The sequence below is a fragment of the Rhinatrema bivittatum genome, chromosome 5, assembly GCF_901001135.1.
Source record: "Rhinatrema bivittatum chromosome 5, aRhiBiv1.1, whole genome shotgun sequence".
In the NCBI taxonomy this organism is placed as follows: domain Eukaryota; kingdom Metazoa; phylum Chordata; class Amphibia; order Gymnophiona; family Rhinatrematidae; genus Rhinatrema; species Rhinatrema bivittatum.
The window spans coordinates 349417615-349438391 of NC_042619.1; the positions used below are offsets into that span (position 1 = coordinate 349417615).

The 20777-nt window shown below is 45.7% G+C and overlaps 1 protein-coding gene across 1 annotated transcript in view; it reads right to left on the reverse strand.

The window, feature by feature from the left end:
* Positions 1-20777, reverse strand: part of LOC115092998 (P protein-like) — a 120555-nt gene that overhangs the window by 90796 nt on the left and 8982 nt on the right. Inside the window, exons 3-5 of the mRNA XM_029604554.1 lie at positions 12316-12504; positions 5961-6018; positions 5146-5218 (exon numbers count right to left, since the gene is read on the reverse strand). Coding sequence (XP_029460414.1) covers positions 5146-5218; positions 5961-6018; positions 12316-12504 — 320 coding nt within the window. The remainder of the gene's footprint in view (positions 1-5145; positions 5219-5960; positions 6019-12315; positions 12505-20777) is intronic.

The following is a 20777-nucleotide window of genomic DNA, read 5'->3' on the forward strand; positions in this document are numbered from 1 at the left end:
CCGAACCATGCCGAATTAGACAACTTCATTGAAATTGTCCAATTCGGCAAAAACGAATGCACATCTCTATTTGTCTCTCACTTACTGTCTTTGTGTGGGTCTTACTGTAAGTATGTCTGGGTGTCGGTGTCGCTCTCTGGCAAGCTGGGTGTGAGGGGGAATAAGCTCCTTGAATGATCACTTGCAGCCGGTAGGGCCCATGTGTATGTGTCAATGGAATCTTGTATGCAAAATTAGGATATATCCCATGGCTCCTTTCCACCAATGTGAAGTTGTTTAGCTGTATTGTAATTAGCTGATATGTATTAACGATACGCCCAAAAACACACACATATGTTCCTGAGGCATTTTGAGAATGAAGTCACATAACCACACTCTGCCTGTAAGGGCCCATTTGGATGATTATGAAGGTGCTCAAAGGAGTCCAATAGCACATACATTTCCATACAGGCAGACAGCAAACAGTTTTGGACACATTACTGCCACACACCCTGAGTGGCAGACAGCGAGACACACACATTCAGACATTAATATCCCAAACATATATATACATCTGCATGCCTGGTGTCTGTATATATGTACACAGTTACACATGCATATCTTTACCTTGGCTAGGAAGCCAACACTACTCAATGTGAATGAAGGGAGTATAATCATTTCCTATGTCCTAACTTGACCCACAAGAGTTTAGTATATATTCCATCAGGCCTAGCTGTGGTGGACAATACCTACAGTGAAGATATACATTTGTACTGTGCTACAAACACTGTGGTACACCTTGCGTGGAGATGGCCAAGGCAACACATCAGCTACGATGTTGCTGTCTTAGTAAACAGACCTTCCCAAGAGAGTCTACAAGTATTCTATGATTTTTCAATACAGAATGCCCATGTATAGCAAGGTCTGCACTCTTGGGGGAGGCATACTAAGGAACACCTTACTATACATGTATACTCTACAGGTTCAGCTTCACCTGCACCAGATGGCAAAATAAGAAGCACTGGGACGTCATGCATACTGGTGAACTGTAGATGTGAAGAGCTGAAAGCTGCTGCTTGGATGTGACTTGCCAGCCCAAGACAAAGCACCATTGCTTGGCAAATGGGTGGTGGGACATTGTTCCCAGTTTGTCTTCCAATGCCAAATAGCCCTAGGTTCACTTGTGCAATGTGAGCATAGAGTGTGGGAGTAGCACATCTGTAGCTACAGCTTTCAGTGTGTTCCAGTGTAGCAGAACTGAAGGCATGCCACAGCTACTTTTGAATGTGCTGTCCTGCTGCTGTGGAACACATTGAAAGCATGCGAGTCTTGCCTGCATCAGCTATGCACATGACTTGTGAGTATACTAAACTATACTATCATGGGATAGGTGGCGATTTCCTTTCGTGGATTACAAACTGGCTAAAAGACAGGAAACAGAGAGTAGGATTAAATGGACAATTTTCTCACAGGAAGGGAGTGGGCAGTGGGTGCCTCAGGGATCTGTATTGGGACCCTTACTTTTCAATATATTTATAAATGATCTGGAAAGAAAGGTAATCAAATTTGCAGATGATACAAAATTATTCAGAGTAGTTAAATCACAAGCAGATTGTGATAAATTGCAGGAAGACCTTGTGAGGCTGGAAAATTGGGCATCCAAATGGCAGATGAAATTTAATGTGGATAAGTGCAAAGTGATGCATATAGGGAAAAATAACTCATGCTATAGTTACACAATGTTAGGTTCCATATTAGGACCTACCGCCCAAGAAAGAGATCTAGGCGTCATAGTGGATAACACATTGAAATCCGTCGGCTCAGTGTGCTGCAGCAGTCAAAAAAGCAAACAGAATGTTGGGAATTATTAGGAAGGGAATGGTTAATAAAACGGAAAATGTCATAATGCCTCTGTATCGCTCCATGGTGAGACCGCACCTTGAATACTGTGTACAATTCTGGTCACCACATCTCAAAAAAGATATAATTGCGATGGAGAAGGTACAGAGAAGGGCGACCAAAATGATAAAGGGAATGGAGCAGCTCCCCTATGAGGAAAGACTAAAGAGGTTAGGGCTGTTCAGCTTGGAGAAGAGTCAGCTGAGGGGCTGAGGGGCTGCTGCTGCTGCTCCTCCTCTTCCTCTGTCCACTGAATCTCAGCATCAGTCTGAAAGTAACCAGTGAGACATGGGGGCTGCACTGCTGAGACCTGGGGTGAAAGCTGTGGAAACAAAGAAGAAGATATAAGTATGAATGCTAAGCACATATGTACTGTTTGCATAAGATGTGCATTTTGCATCATTCAATGTGAGCATCCTATGCAAAAAAGTGTGGACACCTGTAGCAGACTTTACAGGTGATGTGACTCACCAGCCCCAGTTTGCATCACATCCAGGGCTTTGACCAAGCCCTCACAGATGTCCAGTCCCAGCTGCTGAATGAGATCTCCATTGGGGTCAGGACAAATGGGCTCCTCCTCCAGTCTGGCACTTGTATTTGTTCCTGTTGGCCATCTTGTTCTTCATCTGTGCCGTGATATGCCTTTAGCGGTGGGCCACCTGCTCTCCAGTCCTCTTGATGCCACTCAGTTGGGATATGGCCTGAGTGATGGTCCACCATATCTGGTCCTTGGCAGCCCTGGAGTTCATCACCACCTAATTGCCAAAGAGCATGTTGTAATTCTTCAGGACCCTGACAATGAGCTGCTCATTATCCTCAACACTGAGCTTGTAGGCATGTAGATGCAGATGAGCTACTGCCTAGCTGCCAGAGAATTGGGTTGCCACTTCCACTTCCGTAGAGATGGTGTCACTCTCCTGACTCTTGCTTCCACTCCCCTCTCTTCCTTCCTCCCTGAACCTGCCCTATCAATTCCCCCACCCTCTGTCCTCTCTATCTAGTCCTGTCCTCATCTCCTCCTCCCTCCATACTCACACCTGCCTACTCCTCTACCCCTCCCATCTCTTTCTATCTCTTCCTTCCCTATCTCTACTCCTTCTATGCCTACTTCTCCTTCTTCTACTATTCTGGCTCCTACCATTCCTGCCCTCTTCCTCCTTCCTCCACACACCTCTCCTTTCCTATCTCCATGCCTTCCACACTCCATCCTCTCCTGCTCCACTCCTCCCCATTCCTCTCCACAAAGAGACAGACAGACAAACAAGACAAATGCACAAAAACTAACACTCTTCTTTCACACACAGATAAACACAACAGACAAAAGTAAAGGTAAATAGATGAAACACAAGAAACAGGAAAACTCATTTAGGTAATCGAATAAAGAACTCCGCTAACAATGCCTCCAACTACTCAGCAATCTCCTCCTCTAACTTAGGACACACTCTTAAAGAAGCAGCTGCAGGAAGCCAGTATATATAAACAAAGAAAACAACACGCCATACATAAAATGATGCATGATACGATGGAGTATAGCGTGACGTAATACTTAGATACATGATGCAGTATTTCATTAATTTCCCTAACTGCACCCATCTTTTTATCGCAGGACACTAACACAGCATATTTCTGCTAAATTTATCATGGCCTGATGAATCTTGGGGTCTGTGTGTGATGAGTAGAAACACTTGCTGATTGAGTATATGAGCAACATCACAACAGGAGAAGAGTATGTGCATTTGTGTGACAGAAATAGTGAATGAGAAAGAGAGGGAGAGTCAAGGTGCTGGGTAGGGGGATAAGGCAAAGTGGAGGCGTATCTGGGCAGATGGGGAAAACTGGTGCTATGGAGAGAGGAGTTGTACCAGCTGTGAGCCAGATGCAGGGATTTACTGCTGGACATGGGATAAGGGGTATGGTTGAGGGAACTTCTGGACAGGGAAGAGATAGAGTGGATTGGAAGGGGGAAAAGAGGGAAGGGGAAATGGGGGAGAGAGTGAGGGAGGAAGAAAGCATCAGTGTTATTCCACAGAGGGTAAGAAGGTTGTGGGGATAGCAAGCTAGAGCAAGAGATGGGGCAATGACTTTGCATGTTGGTAAACTCTTTGTGTTGGGGAATTATTGTACCTGAATTCTAAAAATGCTGCATTATGTGAATTACTTGGTTTGAGTCTTTTACAATATGGTGAGTTGTATTTCTATTTAAATTATAGTAATAATTTGTAATGGTGCATCTATATAAATTAATTTGCATATTCATTTCTGCTAGTTATATATGCAAATTCAACACAATTTTTTTGTTCTGCATTTTGTTTTTGTTTTTGGAAGAGTGTCCTCTATCTGAAGTACTTTTCTTCATTTTTGAAAGAATGAGTCCTCCTTTTGAGGTATTCCAAATTGGCCACCCAGCCAAAGGCCAGTGAAAATCTGAGTGGGTTCCTTTCAAGTGAGTGCTTCTTAATAAAAATGAATTTAGTAAAAATGAGGATATCTGTTTTGCTTGCAGATAATGTTATATTTCTGCAGATGCATACCTGCGTAATATATGTGAAGTGATTTGGATTATAATACTTGGCAAAAAAGAAAAGTATATAGAATTATGCTAAAAATTTGTAAAAATTTTTTTTTTTTTTAAATCGGTCCTGCACAGACCCCGGAGGAGAAAGCAGACCACTACTACCCACAGGATAGCTGTAGACCAGAGGAGAAATGGACTCCTAAAATGGTGACAGAAGAATAAGGCTAAAGGTGATGATTACTTCAGGAACTGGAAGAAAGTTAGCAGTACAAAAATATCTGAGGATAAGAACCAGGCAATTGTGAAATTCTATTTGTTTTTGCTGTTACAAAAGTCAGAAAGATAACTTCATTTATGTATTTATGAGAATATTTATATTCTGCCTATCGCAGCAGGTGAGAAGTATCATCATTTGCATTCATTTAATGAATACTTGATTTTATGTTATTTTTATGACTGATGAAGAAACAACTTTTCAAGTGTAAGTTATATACATTTATATCTTTGGTTAAAACAAATAACTGTTTCTCACTCTCTCTGGGTTTTTTCCTGAGAAGCTGGTAAGTGGTTAGGGGAAATGAAGACAATCTAGACTTTGAAATGAATACATTATATACGGGCTTTAAAATACAGGTGTAAGTTAAATGCCCTACTGAAAACCTTAGCCCTTGATATCACCAACAGATTGGATACTATTTTGTATTCACTTTTATGAAACTGCATAATACAATAAAAAAATTGATAAGGGATACAGTAGCTTTCCAGAGATGACACAGCCAACATCTGCCATGGGGCTCCACGATCTGGATAAATGCTGAATATTGTCTATTAGTAATTAGATAAAATAAGTGATGTATTATTATGCAATAGTCAAAAATCATCATTCCAAAATCTCTACGAGCTCTTCAGAGAAATCACATTCAATCTTATTAACTTTCACTGAACATCCAAATGGTAAATGAAATGTTTATGGATTTCAGAATTATAGCATGATATATCAAAGCTTATATCTCATCCTGTATCGTATCTATGGCAAGATCCTTTGATACATTGAGTCCCAAAAGCAAAAGCAGGCATGCAATAATTAAAAGCAACAAGGGGGAAATTATAGGAACACAAAACTAATCAGAACTGCAGATTATAATGGAAGTAATATTGTAACATTGCACATACATTACCCAGCAAATACATGCAGATGTTACATCCATTTTCAAAGCAGACTTGCATACATGAGTTCGCTTTGGAAATTATCCCACCAAATCTACCTGCTTGCATTTGCTATTTAGTGCATAGAAAGTTTTCCTGAAAATCTATGGGCAAACATTTTAATTTTCAAATGTATGTGCATAATTCCAAACCCTCCACAACTCTGTCCCCCAGGAACAGCTCCATTCAATTTGGTTAAGCTTGCGTGTGAACAGGACATGTGTATCAGGCAGGCAATTTTTAAAAAGCCCCTTTCTGCAGGTAAAATACCAATTTCACTCACAGGATTGCTTTTGAGAATGAACCTCACTCAGTGCAAGCAAATTAATCCATCACATATGGTTGCAAACGATATACTTACAGAGCACACAACTACGAAGATAAAAAGTCCTATAACCTTTAGGTTATTTAAGTAGCACCTGAAAAAAAACAAACCTGTAGATTACATAAACATTTAAAAAGGACACAAAAATTATTAAGCCATTGTCTAGACCAAATACATTCTTTGCACCCGTCTATTACTGCAGCAATCTGATTAGCCAGTTTGCACTTTTCCAGTGAATAAAGATTGATAGCTGACAATTTATCGTCTAATAATGTGTGAGTAGGAGCTCTTCAGCCATTATTATAATTTCTTCTTAGAGTCACAAATGGTTTTTATTGCAAACTCAAATATTCAAGGTCTATAAACCTACTTAAACAACAAAAGACAGGATATGAACTGCTTATTTCCCATCAAAGTCTGATATTTGCACAATGTTTCTCAGTTAAATTTATATAAAAATATTAAGTAGGACGTAATGACAAAGATTTAATTTTCATTTTACTGAAAGGGTGACTTATCACTGACTAAGAAGTGCTTACTTCAAAGCAATACTTTACAGAGACAAATTATATAAATTACTTCTATTTTACATCAGTTTATATTAAGGTGACATATTTTCAAGGGTAGAAATGCCTACTTTCTAGTTTAAAACAGCAGTCTCAGCATGGTTAGCTAGTAGATTATGATTTTCTATTAATACTAGAATTCGCATGTTCTTGTACAACTGGTAGGAGACATTATTATTCTTACAGCTGTTTAGCATTTGCTTTTTCTGTGTTTTCCGCTTGTCTGATATGTAAAAGGCATGTGATAAGAATCCATATTATTTGTGTAATGGTAATAATTTTCAATAAACTTTAAATTTCAAAAAAAAACAGCAGCCCTGCAAATTCATTTCTAAAGCAGAAGCATTAGTGGCGTTCTTCAAAATATGAAGTTGCTGGTGGGATTCTGTAGTCTATTGCCTCATTCTTGTTGCGATGCTGCTCGTGGGCGCAATCGTGAGCACCTTTCCCAACCCTGCGGTCTCTTCAGAGCGGCGGGGGGGTGCCGCCCTGGGGGCCTGCCGTTCCTCTTCTCTCCGTGGCGGGCAAACTGCTGCCATTGCTACCTCTCACCGCCGCAGGGGTGCCGCCAGCGCCGCCGTTCCCTTCGCGGCAGATTTAAAGGGCCAGTGGCAGCCCCTTCTGATGACATCATTCATCGTTGCCTCTTCAGCCCTATAAAAGGGCTCTTCGCCAGTTCCTCAAGGCCTTCGCAAGGAGCTGCCTGCTCCTGGATTCCTCATCCCATCTCTTCTCTCCAGGAGGCTTCCGAAGTCCATCTTCGCTTCTTCAAGGTCTTCTGTTCTTCGTGGGAGCTCCCTTGTCTTCATCCTGTGTTCCTGATCTCGACAGATCCTGTGTTCTTGTTTGTTTTGTTGTCCAGATGTTCCCATCTCTTCGGGTCCTGTCTCCAGTTGTTCCAGTCTCTTCGGTCCCGGTCGCCAGTTGTTTCAGTCTCTTCGGTTCCTGCATCTAGTTGTTCCTGATTCTCCAATTCCTGGTTCAAAGTGTTCCAGCCTTGCCTTTTCCTGCCAGATCCAGTCTCCAGATGACCATCCTGAGTTAAGCCTGAATCCATATCTGATCTAGTGTTCCCAGTCATTGGAGCCCTGTTCTGGTTTGGATCCTCCTTCAAGTGCTGCCCGGATTCCTCTTTCTCCCTGAGCTTCAGTCCTGTGCTTGTCCCGCTCTCCGTGTGGTCTGCGGCCAGCCTCTTTAGGTTATACAGGGCACACAGTGTGACAGCGTGGTCCACAACCAGCCCTTGGGGGGCTGTGTGGGGCATGCTGAGGGTCAGCGCCTGTCTGAGTCTCCAAGTGCCTTCATCTCGTCCAAGTCTTCAAGTGCCTTCGTCTCGTCCAAGTCTCCAAGTGCCCTCATCTTGTCCTGATGCACCTGCCATTCCCATGCAGCAGGTCTGAAAGGGCTATCGAGTGGCCAGAGGGATACCCCAGAGACCAGCATTGCCTTGCTGGTGCGTTCAGGTTTGGCAGAGGCCTGAGAGCTCAGAGTCTTCAGCCTGTCCGCCCATGCTTGGATACGTCTCACCTGCCTCAGCGCTTCTCCGGAGACTGCTCTGGGGTCATGCTATGGTCCAAGGGCACATACTCTCCTGAATAAGCGACCGCTCTCCCATGCTCGCAACAGGTTGCGAAGGCCATGTGCTCAGTGAGCATTTTCCTATGGCGGGCCCATGTTTTGGACTTTCAGAATTTTTGACAAGACTTCTATTTATTTTTTTCTGTGGAATTTTTGTGTGTATCCCTTGACCCACTGGAGGCGTCAGCCATTGTTCAGGATTTTGTTTTTCCAAACGTTGATCCCTGTACTTCGCTCCTGGGTTTCTATGAACTGCAGGAGGCGCCTGCACTCAGACTGCATAGTTCCTTCATGTATCCAATGCCTTGGGGTTGGTTCCCTTGCTACCTACGACCCGCAGGAGGTGCCTGCATCTGTTTGGGACTGCCAACTACTTCTTCCGGGAAGCATCTGTATTTTGTCCAGGTTTATTTTTTCAGCGACCGGCAGGAGGCACCTGCCCCCATGTTTAATTGCTTCCACAGCTGCTTAAGCTTTTGGTTCCTTCGTCTTTGTCTTTTCCAGTTTTGCCGGAGATGTCTGCATTTTTTCCCATGGGTTTGTTTTTTCAATGACCTGCAGGAGGTGCCTGCACCCAGGTTGTAGCTCACTTTGCAGTTGAGATCTCCAGGTTTCTTGTCCTCAAGCTTCATCGACCTACAGGGCGCACTGCAGTCAGTGGTCTCCAATTTCTACAGTCATTCCAGGATCTTTGCTCTAAACTCCTGCAGGAGACGCTCGCATTAATCTTCATCCAAGATCTTCAAATTGGTTCCTGGATGGTGCTGCTCCTAATCAGGTCTTGAGCTACCAGCTTGTTCTTCCTTTCCCTGTACATGGCTTTTCCAATCAGCTTCCATCCCTCAGAACGCTGCACTACCTCCCTGCACTGTGCAAGCGCTCAATTCTTCAGTTGTGCCTTCATCCTCATCTTCTGGGTGAACATGGGCTTGTGGTGAACCCCTGGATGTTCCCTGGTCTCTTCTTCTTAGTGGAAGAGGAACTCCTGTGTTTAGAAGGCGTAAACTAAGAGTTCGCCTACCCAAACTCCTGCAAGGCATTATTCTATCTCTCACTCCGAAGATCAGTTGCCATCTCCCAGCAGTTCCTGCATTTCAACACTTCTTTTTGCAACACTTGAATATAAGCTGCCAGTGTCGGCTTGGAGACTATCATGGGTTGCTGTCTGGTCTTTAGAAGAGCCTTGAGTTTGCCTTATTGTTGTTCAGCCTACAGCCATCGGAATACCACAAGCAAAGGAGTTCATACTTGTTCTAACATTTTATCATTCAGGAGCTGTAAGGGCGTAAGGGGTTCCCGTGGCTGGGAACCCCTTACGCCTGGCTCTTGAACCAGCAGCTAGTGTCAAATGCTATATAGCCACTCCATGCTCAACCAGGACTTGGATAATCCTTGGAATGTTCCCAGTCTTCAGAAAATGCCAAGGTTATTACTGGTACTTCCTGGCTTGTCATCTGGACTCCTTGTCTGCAGCTACATCCACAGAAGAATCATCGCAGTGCCAGCCTTTCCTAGGATCCTTCAACCCAGTTTCAATTCTGCAGTTCAAATTCCTCGGCTTGCCAACAATAACTTCAGCTTTGGAAAATTCAAGAAATGATTCCCTAACAACAAATCAATTTGCTGTTACCAATGCTGTATATGGACAATACCTTTCCTACGACCTTGGTTGTCAATATCCAAGTGAGAACCCAAAGAAACAGTCCTGCAATCTAGTATGACATATAATCTGCACCTTCAGTGATGTGTTTCTGCCCTCACCTGTACTTTGTTTGCCTATGTTCCATGTTGGCAGCCTTGAATATTTCATCGCTTTAGTCCCATATCAAGGAATTCCAGCTCATGTTTTTTGGATCCTCGATCTCCCACTGATGGTATGGATGGTATACCTTCATCCCTTCCAAGCTGAATAAAGGAGGCTTGAGGAGGGGGGTGCTGTTGCGAAGCTACTTGTGGGCCCAAGCGCGAGCAACCTCTCACCTTTCCCAGCCCTGTGGTCTCTTCAGAGTGGCAGGGGTGCCGCTGTTGAGGCCTGCCTGCCTGCCGTTCCTCTTCTCTCCACGGCAGGCAAGCTGCCGCCATTGCTGCCTCTTACTGCCGAGGGGTGCTGCGAATGCCGTCATTTTCCTCACAGTGGGGGAACCACCTCCAGCGATGCTTCCTCTTCGCAGCTGGTGCTGCTGCTATGGATCTTTGTGGCCCTGGACCAGCAGCCTTGCCTTGGGTCCTCGGCTCTTAGCGGCAAACAGTGCCACTGCAATTCTCTCCACCTCTGTCTCAGGGACACCACCATTGCTGCCGACTTCATCTTGGTCCCGGCCTCTGCTTAGGTGTGCGGCTGTGCCTCTTTCCAAGATTTAAAGGGCCAGTGGCAGGAAAAGCCCCGCTGCCCCATCTGATGACATCATTCATCGTTGCCTCTTCAGCCCTATAACAGGGCTCGTCACCAGTTCCTCATGGCCTTTGCAAGGAGCTTCCTGCTCCTGGATCCCTTCTCTCCAGGAGGCTTCCAAGCTCCAACTTCACTTGTTCAAGGTCTTCCCTTCTTCGTGGGAACTCCCTTGTCTTCGTCCTGTGTTCCTGGTCTCTCGACAGATCCTGTGTTCTTATTTGTCTTGTTGTCCAGATGTTCCACTCTCTTTGGTTCCTGTCTCCAGTTGTTCCAGTCTCTTCGGTTCCTACATCTAGTTGTTCCCGATTTTCCAGTTCCTCGCTCTGGGTACTCCAGCCTTGTCTTTTTCTGCCAGATCCAGTCTCCAGATGACCATCCATGAGTTAAGCCTGAATCCATATCTGATTCGGTGCCCTGTTCCGGTTTGGATCCTCCTTCAAGCGCTGCCCAGATTCCTTTTTCTCCTTGAGCTTCAGTCCTGTGCTCGTCCTGCTCTCTGCATGGTCCGTGACCAGCCTCTTTAGGTTGTGTCGGGAGTGCAGTGGGACAGCGTGGTCCGCAACCAGCCCGTGGGGGGCTGTGTAGGGCATGCTGAGAGTCGGTGCCTTGTCTAAGTCTCCAAGTGCCTTTGTCTCGTCCTTGTTCTAGTCATTTCCTGTTCTCGACCACTGTCCGTCCTGACGTTTTTGCCATCGCCTTATCCACCTGTTCAACCATCTTAAGATCATCAGATACATTCACTCCCAGATACCACTCTTCTTCCTTGCTTAGAAAAATTTCACGCCCTATACTGTACCTCTCCCCCTTGGAGTTTTGCAGCCTCGATGCATAATTCTGCATATTTTAGCATCACCAGAACCTAAACCATTCCTCCAGCTTTTCTAGATGCCTCCTTATGGTTTTCCTCACCTTCCTGGATCTCTACCCTGTTGCAGATTTTGGTCTCTTCGGCAACTGATTAAGAGTCATTATCTTCAAATCAGCAGATCCTCTTTGAATTTTGATAAATATAAAACACATTTTTCCCAGATTTACCAAAAGAATCCAGATTTATCCAACAAATTTGGAGATAATCTGACATTTTCATCAAATAAACCATGCAGAAATTTACTTTCAAGTTTGACTTTGATTTTCGAATCACAGGTCGCAACACTATTGATTCGTCTAAATCTTTTAGGGCTGTTTGACAGTCATAGAAAGATTTTAATATAGTTTACTACTGCAGTTTTTTGAAACTCTGCAGTTTCCTATGGTTTAGTATAGGGCTGGCCAACTCCGGTCCTCAAGAGCCACAAACAGGCCAGGTTTCAGGAAATCCACAATGAATATGAATATGTGGATCTCCTGAAAACCTGGCCTGTTTGTGGCTCTTGAGGACCGGAGTTGGCCATCTCTGGTTTAGTACGTTTGGCTCTGTGTATTCAAGACATTTTAATAAAGACATGATTATTTGTCTTTGCAATATCTTCTGTAGGCGTTGTCATTTCATCACTGCCAAGAGATGCATCATGGTTGACAGTATATCAAGTTCAATAAATAGAAATAAGAATCATGTTATTACAACTGGTCTACTTGCTATCCTTCATTGCAATATCTCATATAGGACCAGATGTTTTCCATATTTCATGTTTCTGAGAAAAATTCTGTGTACATCTGGCTCAAAGGTAGTTATTGCCTTGGTTTTTTTTCCCAATATATTTGAAGGACTCTAATTCATGATAATTTGGATTGTTGCATTCAGCTCTACAGTACAGATTATTTTCCTAAAACACAGAATGTGAGCTAAAGCTTTCAAATTAAATCCTGTTAAGATCAAAGAAGAATAACATTTAATTTTACAATTTCAGCATCATACCTTAGGTTTGAAATATTTAATTTTAGAAGAAAACGATCCACGAGTGCACATTTTTCCAGTGAAGTAGATCTAGAAAAACTGTCAACTTCACTCTCCAGCTGGCATCTTTGTTCAAATTCTGCTGAACTGTTCTCCCAAGACTCATAAGCCAGGCTGAAATCTGGCTTAGGAAGAGCCATGCATTTTAACCTATATAAAGTAAATCATGTTACAGATTTTACCATCAATGAAAGCTGATTTCATAACAATAAAATACAAATATGGTCAGATTAAATATATGTGTACTTGTAAGGAAACAGCTTCTGCACTTATGTCAGCCAGATAACTAAAACGTTTCTCTCAAGACAAAAATCAAAATTGCACACTAGAAATTGTGATCTGTTAAATAGGGAGTCAAAAACCACTATAAGAGTTTAACTGTGGAAACTGAGAAAGCATACTCAGGATCTCAGCCTAACTCAAAACACCCAGAGGTCGTTAGTCAAAGTCATTTATCTGGATAACTCAAAAGTTATCAGGATAAATACTGAATTTTGAATATTGGTGGCACTTATCCGGATAAATGTTATCTGGATAAGTCATTAACTACATGTGGAAGGAATTTTGGCATTTGACTAACTCCAATGTTTGAAATATTTCTTTTAATTATTTTACTATTATAATTGATGTTTTTTATTTCTTGATTTTATTGTTGATCAATTATCAGTCCTGTCCATGGTCCAATGCCATTTTAAAGTTTTACCAACCATCCAGAAATTTACATTTTTCTCAGTGGGGCTTACTAGAAATTGTATCTATTAAAGTGGCTCGTCACTCTAAAGTAGTCTCTCTCAGTTGCTGGTACAGTTCTTTGGAATTCTTTCCCAATGGAACTTCGGAAATGTGACGATTAAAACATTCAGAGGACTTCTAAAGACTTTTCTGTTTAGATTAGCTTATTTGTAAGTCTACATCACCCTACTCAGTTGTTTTATTCATTATTATTGTATATTTTTAACCTATTGCAATTGTATTTTAATTTTTGTATATTTAATTTTTTATACTTTTATGTTTTATTGTTAAATTTTATGCATGTTTTATTGTATATCACCTAGACCTATTTTAGTGTTAGGAAATTCATAAATTTTAATAAATGTAAATGTAAATGATTAGGAATGGTGATGTTTCTATTTTTCCATTGTTGCACCGCATACAAAGTCTGACTTGTTGCACATTTCTATTTATAATTTTTGGTCTCTATACTGTATTTGGTGAGGGTCTGTTTATGTTCTGCATGTGAGATATTCTGCTAGCATGTAGTTTCTGTGTAAGGATCTATACCAGCCAATTTTCCCAACAGAAAGTGTATCAGTATTTTAAGGCCTGGTGTAATATTTGCACTGTTGCTTTTTCATAGGTATGGTTGTTTCTGTTTGAGTGCTGTTGGTTAATGATGTTTTAGTATGGAATAGTTACTGTATTGGAAATGTTATTTGGTTTACTTCTGACTTTACAATAGACCTAATACCATATGGGTTCCAATGTCTTTTTTGCAGAATTTTCTGGTTGGCACCACAGTAGTACATGAAAATATAATATACATGTTGCCATCATAAGTGATATTTTTCCCTCAAAAGACTGTACTTTGAATATCCTTTTTCATGTAAAATATATTATAAATATATTATTTTTAATTGTGTATAGGGAGGGGTGAGTAAAGTTTGCCTAGGGCATCTAATACCCTAGCATCAGCCCTGTCTAAAGGATTTTCTGGATATCCACAATGAATATGCAAGAAATAAATTAGATATATTTGCATGTACTGGGATCTCCAATGTATGCAAACTTATCTTTTGCATCCTCATTGTGGACAATGCTTTGATTACTGATTGATTGCCTTTCTTCTATCAAGTTTAATATATAATAATATCCTGAAAATTTGACTATGAAATCATCAGGACAGATGAAGGCTCTGGAACATGAAGAGTCAAGACAAGGAGACGTGAAGACACAGACGAGAAGCTTGGGACGTGAAGACTCAGACGAGAGGCTTGAGCACGAAGACTCAGGATCAAGGTTCAGGAACAAAGTCAAGTACTGGGTTGAGGCTGCGATGCAGCGAGCCCTACACAGTCCACCACAAGGCGGACCCATGGGACTGGTCACGGATCATGCTTGAGTGCGAAGCAGACTCAAGACGAATACGTAGAAGATGAAGCCGGAACATGGCGAAGATTCAGTAGAAGCCTGCACCGAGACTCGCCCTATACAGCCACCCATGGCTGGTCACGGACCATGCTGGAATGGAGCAGGTTCAGTCAGAGTCTTAGGCATGGATGGAGCAGCCACAAGCACATCTGAGGGCCGAGACGAGATTCAGGGTAAGGGACCAAGACGAGACCTGGCGTCAGGCATGAAACAGGGGACCAAGATGAGACTTGGCTTCAGGCGAGGATGACCCTCCGGAGGCTTGCGCTGCAGACGAGAAGACTCATGCCATGAGGTGACGAGACATGACATGGCACGCCAGAAGAGATAGCAATGAGGAACCATGGGTCCAGGAAGCAGAAGCGGAGGCGAGGCATCAGGAAGGAACATCAGGAAGACCACAAAACATCAGGAGAAGACTAGGGATATCCAGAAGAGACCAGGAACATGAAGAACAATGAGGGATCCCACGAAGAACAGGAAATACCAGCAGGAGCGAAGACGAGAAGCCTTTGAGAGGAACTAATTCCTTGCGAAGGCAACTAAGGACAGGAAGCTGGGCCCTTAAATAAGGCTGAAGATCAGGAAACGCCCTGGGAGGAATCCAGCTGGGGCCCGGGGCATATCCGGCTGTGGGCCCTTTAAATCAGTGAAGGAGGCGCGGCCCGCACTTTAGGAAGACAGGAACAGGAAGTTTTGCAGGACCATGGAGAGTGGCGTCCTCGCCGCGAGCAGTGCAGGGAGAAGCTGGGCCTCTGCACAGGCCCCGAAAATAGCAGCAGCATCCAGGCCTCTGAGAATCAGCTGAGGGTGGCCCCTGCCATGTAGGCGAGTCCGGGGCTGCGGCCTCTGGGCCGCGAGGCTGAAGAGGGCGTCGGCAGCACTCCCTGCCGCGAGAGGATCGCTGTGAAGGCGGCTCTGTGCCACAAAGGTAAGTGCAGGAGTGTAACAATTGCCTTATGTTAATTACACTAATAATTCTATATTGTATTTTCTCTATTATTATTGTATTATTACTGTATATTCTCTATTATTATCATGTTCCGTTGACATCTCTTCTTCCAAGTTACCATGCACCATGTTCCATGTATTGTGTTAAGATCCTTGTAAACCGATATGATGTTCCTATGAATACTGGTATATAAAAGCTTTTAAATAATTGTAATAAATATTTTGATATTTTTGTATTTTTCATTCTGTGTTTGTTCTGTTATAAATATTCTCTCATATAATATTTATTTATTTAAAATCTTTTCTATACTGTCGTTCAGTAATATACAGTCACAACTGTTTACATGGAGGCACATAGAGTAAATTGTACGTGTATCTGCTCCTATTATTGGTAATGGAGGTGCCTTTTAAGCTCGGTAGCATAGTTTCATAATAATGGCCAATGTTGTCTAATCTGTCCTTTAACTACAATAAAAACTCTGTTAGATTATACATTCAAGTTAAAAGGTGCAATAAACAAACCGAAACATACATACATATAATGTGCTGTATGAAGATTTTGTGTGTACAGCTTTCAGAGTTTCTCTCTTTCTCGCTCTCTTTGTGAAAAGGCTTCTCTAAAGAGCCAGGTTTTTAAGCTCTTTTTGAAGGTCTTGAAATCTCTCTGTAGTCTTACCTCTATGGGCAGGGTGTTCCATAGTATCGGCCCGGCCAATGATAGTGCTCTTTCTCTGACTTGTGTTAGTTTTGCAGTTTTGACTGAGGGGATGGTTAGGAGGGCTTTGTTGGCGGATCTCAGGTTTCTGTGTGGGACATGGACGCGGAGTGCTGTGTTTAGCCATTCAGCTTTTTCGTCATGGATTAGTTTATGTATTGTACAAAGGGTTTTATATTTTACCCTGTATTCAATTGGCAGCCAGTGTACGTCAGCTAGCGTTTCAGTGATGTGATCTCTTTTTTTTTTGCCAGAATTCTTGTGGCTGAATTTTGTAGTATTTGGAGTGGTCTTATTGTCGTGTATAATAATCCTAATAGCAGGGCATTACAGTAATCAGTGCTAGCAAATATTAGTGCTTGTAGGACTGTTCAGAAATTTGTTTGATTTAGTAACGGTTTAAGTTTCCTGAGGACCATTAGTTTGGCATATCCTTCTTTGACTTTTAATGATATGTGTTGTTTGAGGCTAAGTTCTGTGTCAATTATTACACCGAGGTTCCGCACTTTCTCGGCTATTTCAATTTTATGATTGTTTTTTTTTTTTAGCAGTATTGGAGATTGTATGACCGTCATGTTTTTTCGTTCTAGATGAAGGAAAGGAAAATTAGTTCTTACCTGATAATTTTCGTTCCTGTAGTACCACGGATCAGTCCAGACACCTGGGTTGTGACTCCGCACCAGCAGATGGAGACAGAGCAAAACTTGACGGGCTCCCTACATGTAGTAAGGTGCCACCCACAGCCCCTCAGTCGAACGAACTGTCAAAGCAAACCAGTGACCGACTAACTAACTAGAACAATTTTAACCAATTCAAACACCCTCTGGCTGAAAACCGAAAACATCAGACCAGAGGCAAGCGGCAATAGGCCAAGAACTGGAACAATAGCAGTACAACTAACCAATCGAGCGGACTCTCTCTCTCTCTTCATTGTACCAAACAGACGGGCGGGAGCCTGGACTGATCCGTGGTACTACAGGAACGAAAATTATCAGGTAAGAACTAATTTTCCTTTCCCTGTACGTACCCGGATCAGTCCAGACACCTGGGATGTACCAGAGCAAACTACCGAGGGTGGGAAGCAGAGAGTCCCGCTCGGAGGACACTCGCCCCAAACCCCGGCGCTTCAGACGCCTGGACATCAAGTCTGTAATGCCTTGTGAAAGTATGCAAGGACTTCCACGTCGCAGCTCTACAGATCTCCTGCGTGGACACCTGAGAGACCTCGGCCCAGGACGTGGCTTGCGCCCGAGTGGAATGAGCACGAAGCCCCCTAGGCGCCACTTTACCCTGCAGAAGATAAGCGGAGCTAATAGCGTCTTTGAGCCAACGCGCAATCGTGGCCCGCGACGCCGCAGACCCCCGGCGAGGACCGGACCAGAGAACAAACAGATGGTCGGACATCCGGAAAGCATTCGTAACCTCCAGATACCGAAGCAGAATCCTGCGAACGTCGAGCTTCCTTAACTCTTTCATCCCCTTGTCCATCTGATCCCCGACCTCAAAACCTGGGAGGTCCACTGACTGATTTAAGTGGAACGAGGACACCACCTTAGGCAAAAAGGACGGCACAGTCCGCAGGGAAACTCCGCCCTGCGAGAATCGCAAGAACGGTTCCCGACAGGATAAGGCCTGCAGCTCCGAGACCCGACGAGCAGACGTAATGGCTACTAGAAACACGGTCTTCAAGGTAAGATCTTTCAGCGTTGCCCGCTTAAGAGGCTCAAACGGTGCTCCCCCAAGCGCCGAGAGCACGCAATTCAAATTCCAAGACGGACAAGGATTCCGCACAGGAGGGCGTAAATGTTTAGCCCCGCGAAGGAAGCGCACCACATCCGGATGACACGCTAAGGACACACCGCGCACTTTACCGCGCAGACAACCAAGTGCAGCCGTCTGTACTTTCAGGGTACTCCAGGCCAGCCCCTTCGACAGGCCCTCTTGGAGAAAGGCGAGGACCCCCGGCACAGGCGGCCGTACAGGGTCCACCGCATGAGTACTACACCAGTCCTCAAAAACCGTCCACACCCTCATATAGGCTAAGGACGTGGACTGTTTACGAGCCCTCAACAAGGTAGCAATCACAGCCTCCGAGTACCCCTTAGTCCTTAAGCGCGCCCTCTCAAAAGCCATGCCGCGAGACAAAAGTGATCCGCATCCTCCAAACAGACGGGACCCTGTCGAAGAAGAGATTCGGCCCCGAGAAAACGAAGCGGAGGCTCTGCCGCCAGCTGAATGAGGTCCGCGAACCACGGGCGCCGTGGCCACTCCGGCGCCACCAAGATCACGTCCGCCGGATGCAACTCGATTCGGCGCAGAACCTTGCCTATCAGAGGCCACGGGGGAAACACATATATCAACACGTCCGTGGGCCAGGGAAGCACTAGAGCATCGACTCCTTCTGCGCCCCGCTCCCTCCGACGGCTGAAGAACCGAGGGGCCTTTGCGTTTTGAGCGGTGGCCATCAGGTCCAGGCGTGGCGTTCCCCACCTGGCACAGATGAGGCGAAACGCCCTGTCCGGTAACTCCCACTCGCCTGGATCCAGCCGATGACGGCTGAGGAAGTCCGCCTGCACGTTGTCCACACCTGCGATGTGAGACGCCGCCAAGCCGCTGAGGTGTTGTTCCGCCCAGATCATGAGCCGCCGTGCCTCCTCCGCTACTTGCTGGCTCCTCGTGCCCCCTTGACGATTGATATACGCCACCGTGGTCGCGTTGTCCGAGAGCACCCGAACCGCCTGGCCCCGTATCCACGGGAGAAACGATTGCAGGGCCAACGACACCGCCCTGGTCTCCAAGCGGTTGATGGACCACCTCGACTGCTGGCTCGACCACTGTCCCTGGACCGAGCGGCCTCCGCAGACCGCCCCCCAGCCGAGTAGACTGGCATCCGTCGTCACTACCGTCCAGGTGGGCATGACCAGAGACACCCCGCAGGACAGATGATCCCGGGAGAGCCACCAGTGCAGACTGGCCCTGGCACAGGGCGTGAGAGGCAGCGGAAGATAAAACTCCTCCGAAACTGGCTTCCAACGGGAAAGTAACGCTGATTGTAACGGTCGCAGGTGAGCGAACGCCCAAGGGACCAGAGCAAGGGTCGACGCCATGGAACCCAGGACCCTCAGGTAATCGCAAACCAGTGGACACCGCATGGACAAAATGTGGCGCACCTGTCGCTGGAGCTTGACCACTCTCTCCTGAGTCAGCGACACCATGGCCCTCTCGGTGTCGAACAGGGCCCCCAGATACTCCAACTGCTGCGTAGGCTGCAGATGACTCTTGGCCAGGTTGACCACCCAACCGAGCGAGCGCAAGAGTTGGAGGACCCTGGCAATCGCCTGCTGACACCCGGCCTCCGACTTTGCTCGGATGAGCCAATCGTCCAAGTAAGGATGCACCAGCAGCCCTTCCCTCCGGAGCTGAGCAGCCACCACCACCATCACCTTGGTGAAAGTGCGTGGAGCCGTGGCGAGGCCGAAGGGAAGCGCCCGGAACTGGTAATGGCCTCCCAGTATGCAGAATCTCAGGTACCGGTGATAAGCCGGCTGAATCCCGATGTGAAGGTACGCCTCCGTGAGGTCCAGAGAAGCGAGGTACTCTCCCGGACGAACCGCGGCAATCACCGAGCGGATCGTCTCCATCTTGAACCGCGGCACCCGCAGGCATCGGTTGACCCCCTTCAGATCGAGGATGGGTCGAAAAGCTCCATCCTTCTTTGGGACCACGAAATAAATGGAGTACCTTCCCGTGCCCTGCTGATCCTGCGGCACGGGAGTAATGGCGCCCAGGTCCTCTAGACGCCGAAGGGTGGTCCGGACAGCGGCGCGCTTGACGAGCGCTTTGCAGGGTGAGATGAGGAACTTGTCCACCGGGAGCCGCACAAAATCTAACGCGTAACCGCCTCTTATCACAGCGAGCACCCATTGGTCTGAAGTGATTCTGGTCCATGCCTCGTAAAACAGGGTGAGCCTCGCACCCACGTAAGGTACGAGGGCGGGCGGCAACGAGGAATGGACCCGTCTCGTTTCATTGGGCCGACTTGGACCCCGAGCCGGACGAGGGTCCACCGGCTCTGTTGAACTTCTTCCCTCGAAAGGACTGCGACCAGGAGGATGATCTAGCCGATCCGGACCGGTAGGACTGACCCGACCCTGTCGCCCTCTGTGGCCGCTGCCGACGGTTAGACCGGAATCTGTTTCTCGCCGAGAAGGACGACCGAGGTCTGGGTCTATCTTCCGGCAACTTAAAAGCCTTATTCTCGCTCACGAACTGCATCAGGTCGTCCAGCTGCTTACCAAACAGGAGCTTTCCCTTAAAAGGTAACGACCCCAGGTGGGCCTTGGATGCCCCATCCGCAGCCCAGTTACGAAGCCAGAGGAGCCGACGCGCCGAGACCGCCGCTACCATAGCTCTGGCCGATGTTCTGAGCACATCGTGCATCGCATCAGCACTGTAGGCAATCACCGCTTCTAAGTTATCCGCCTGAGTAGCCTCCCCGGAGGAGAGGTCGGCATTGGCTTGCAGGACTTGGGCCCACCGGAGACCCGCTCGCAGTGCAAAAGTACTACACATGGCTGCCCGCACCCCCAGTGCGGACACCTCGAAGATC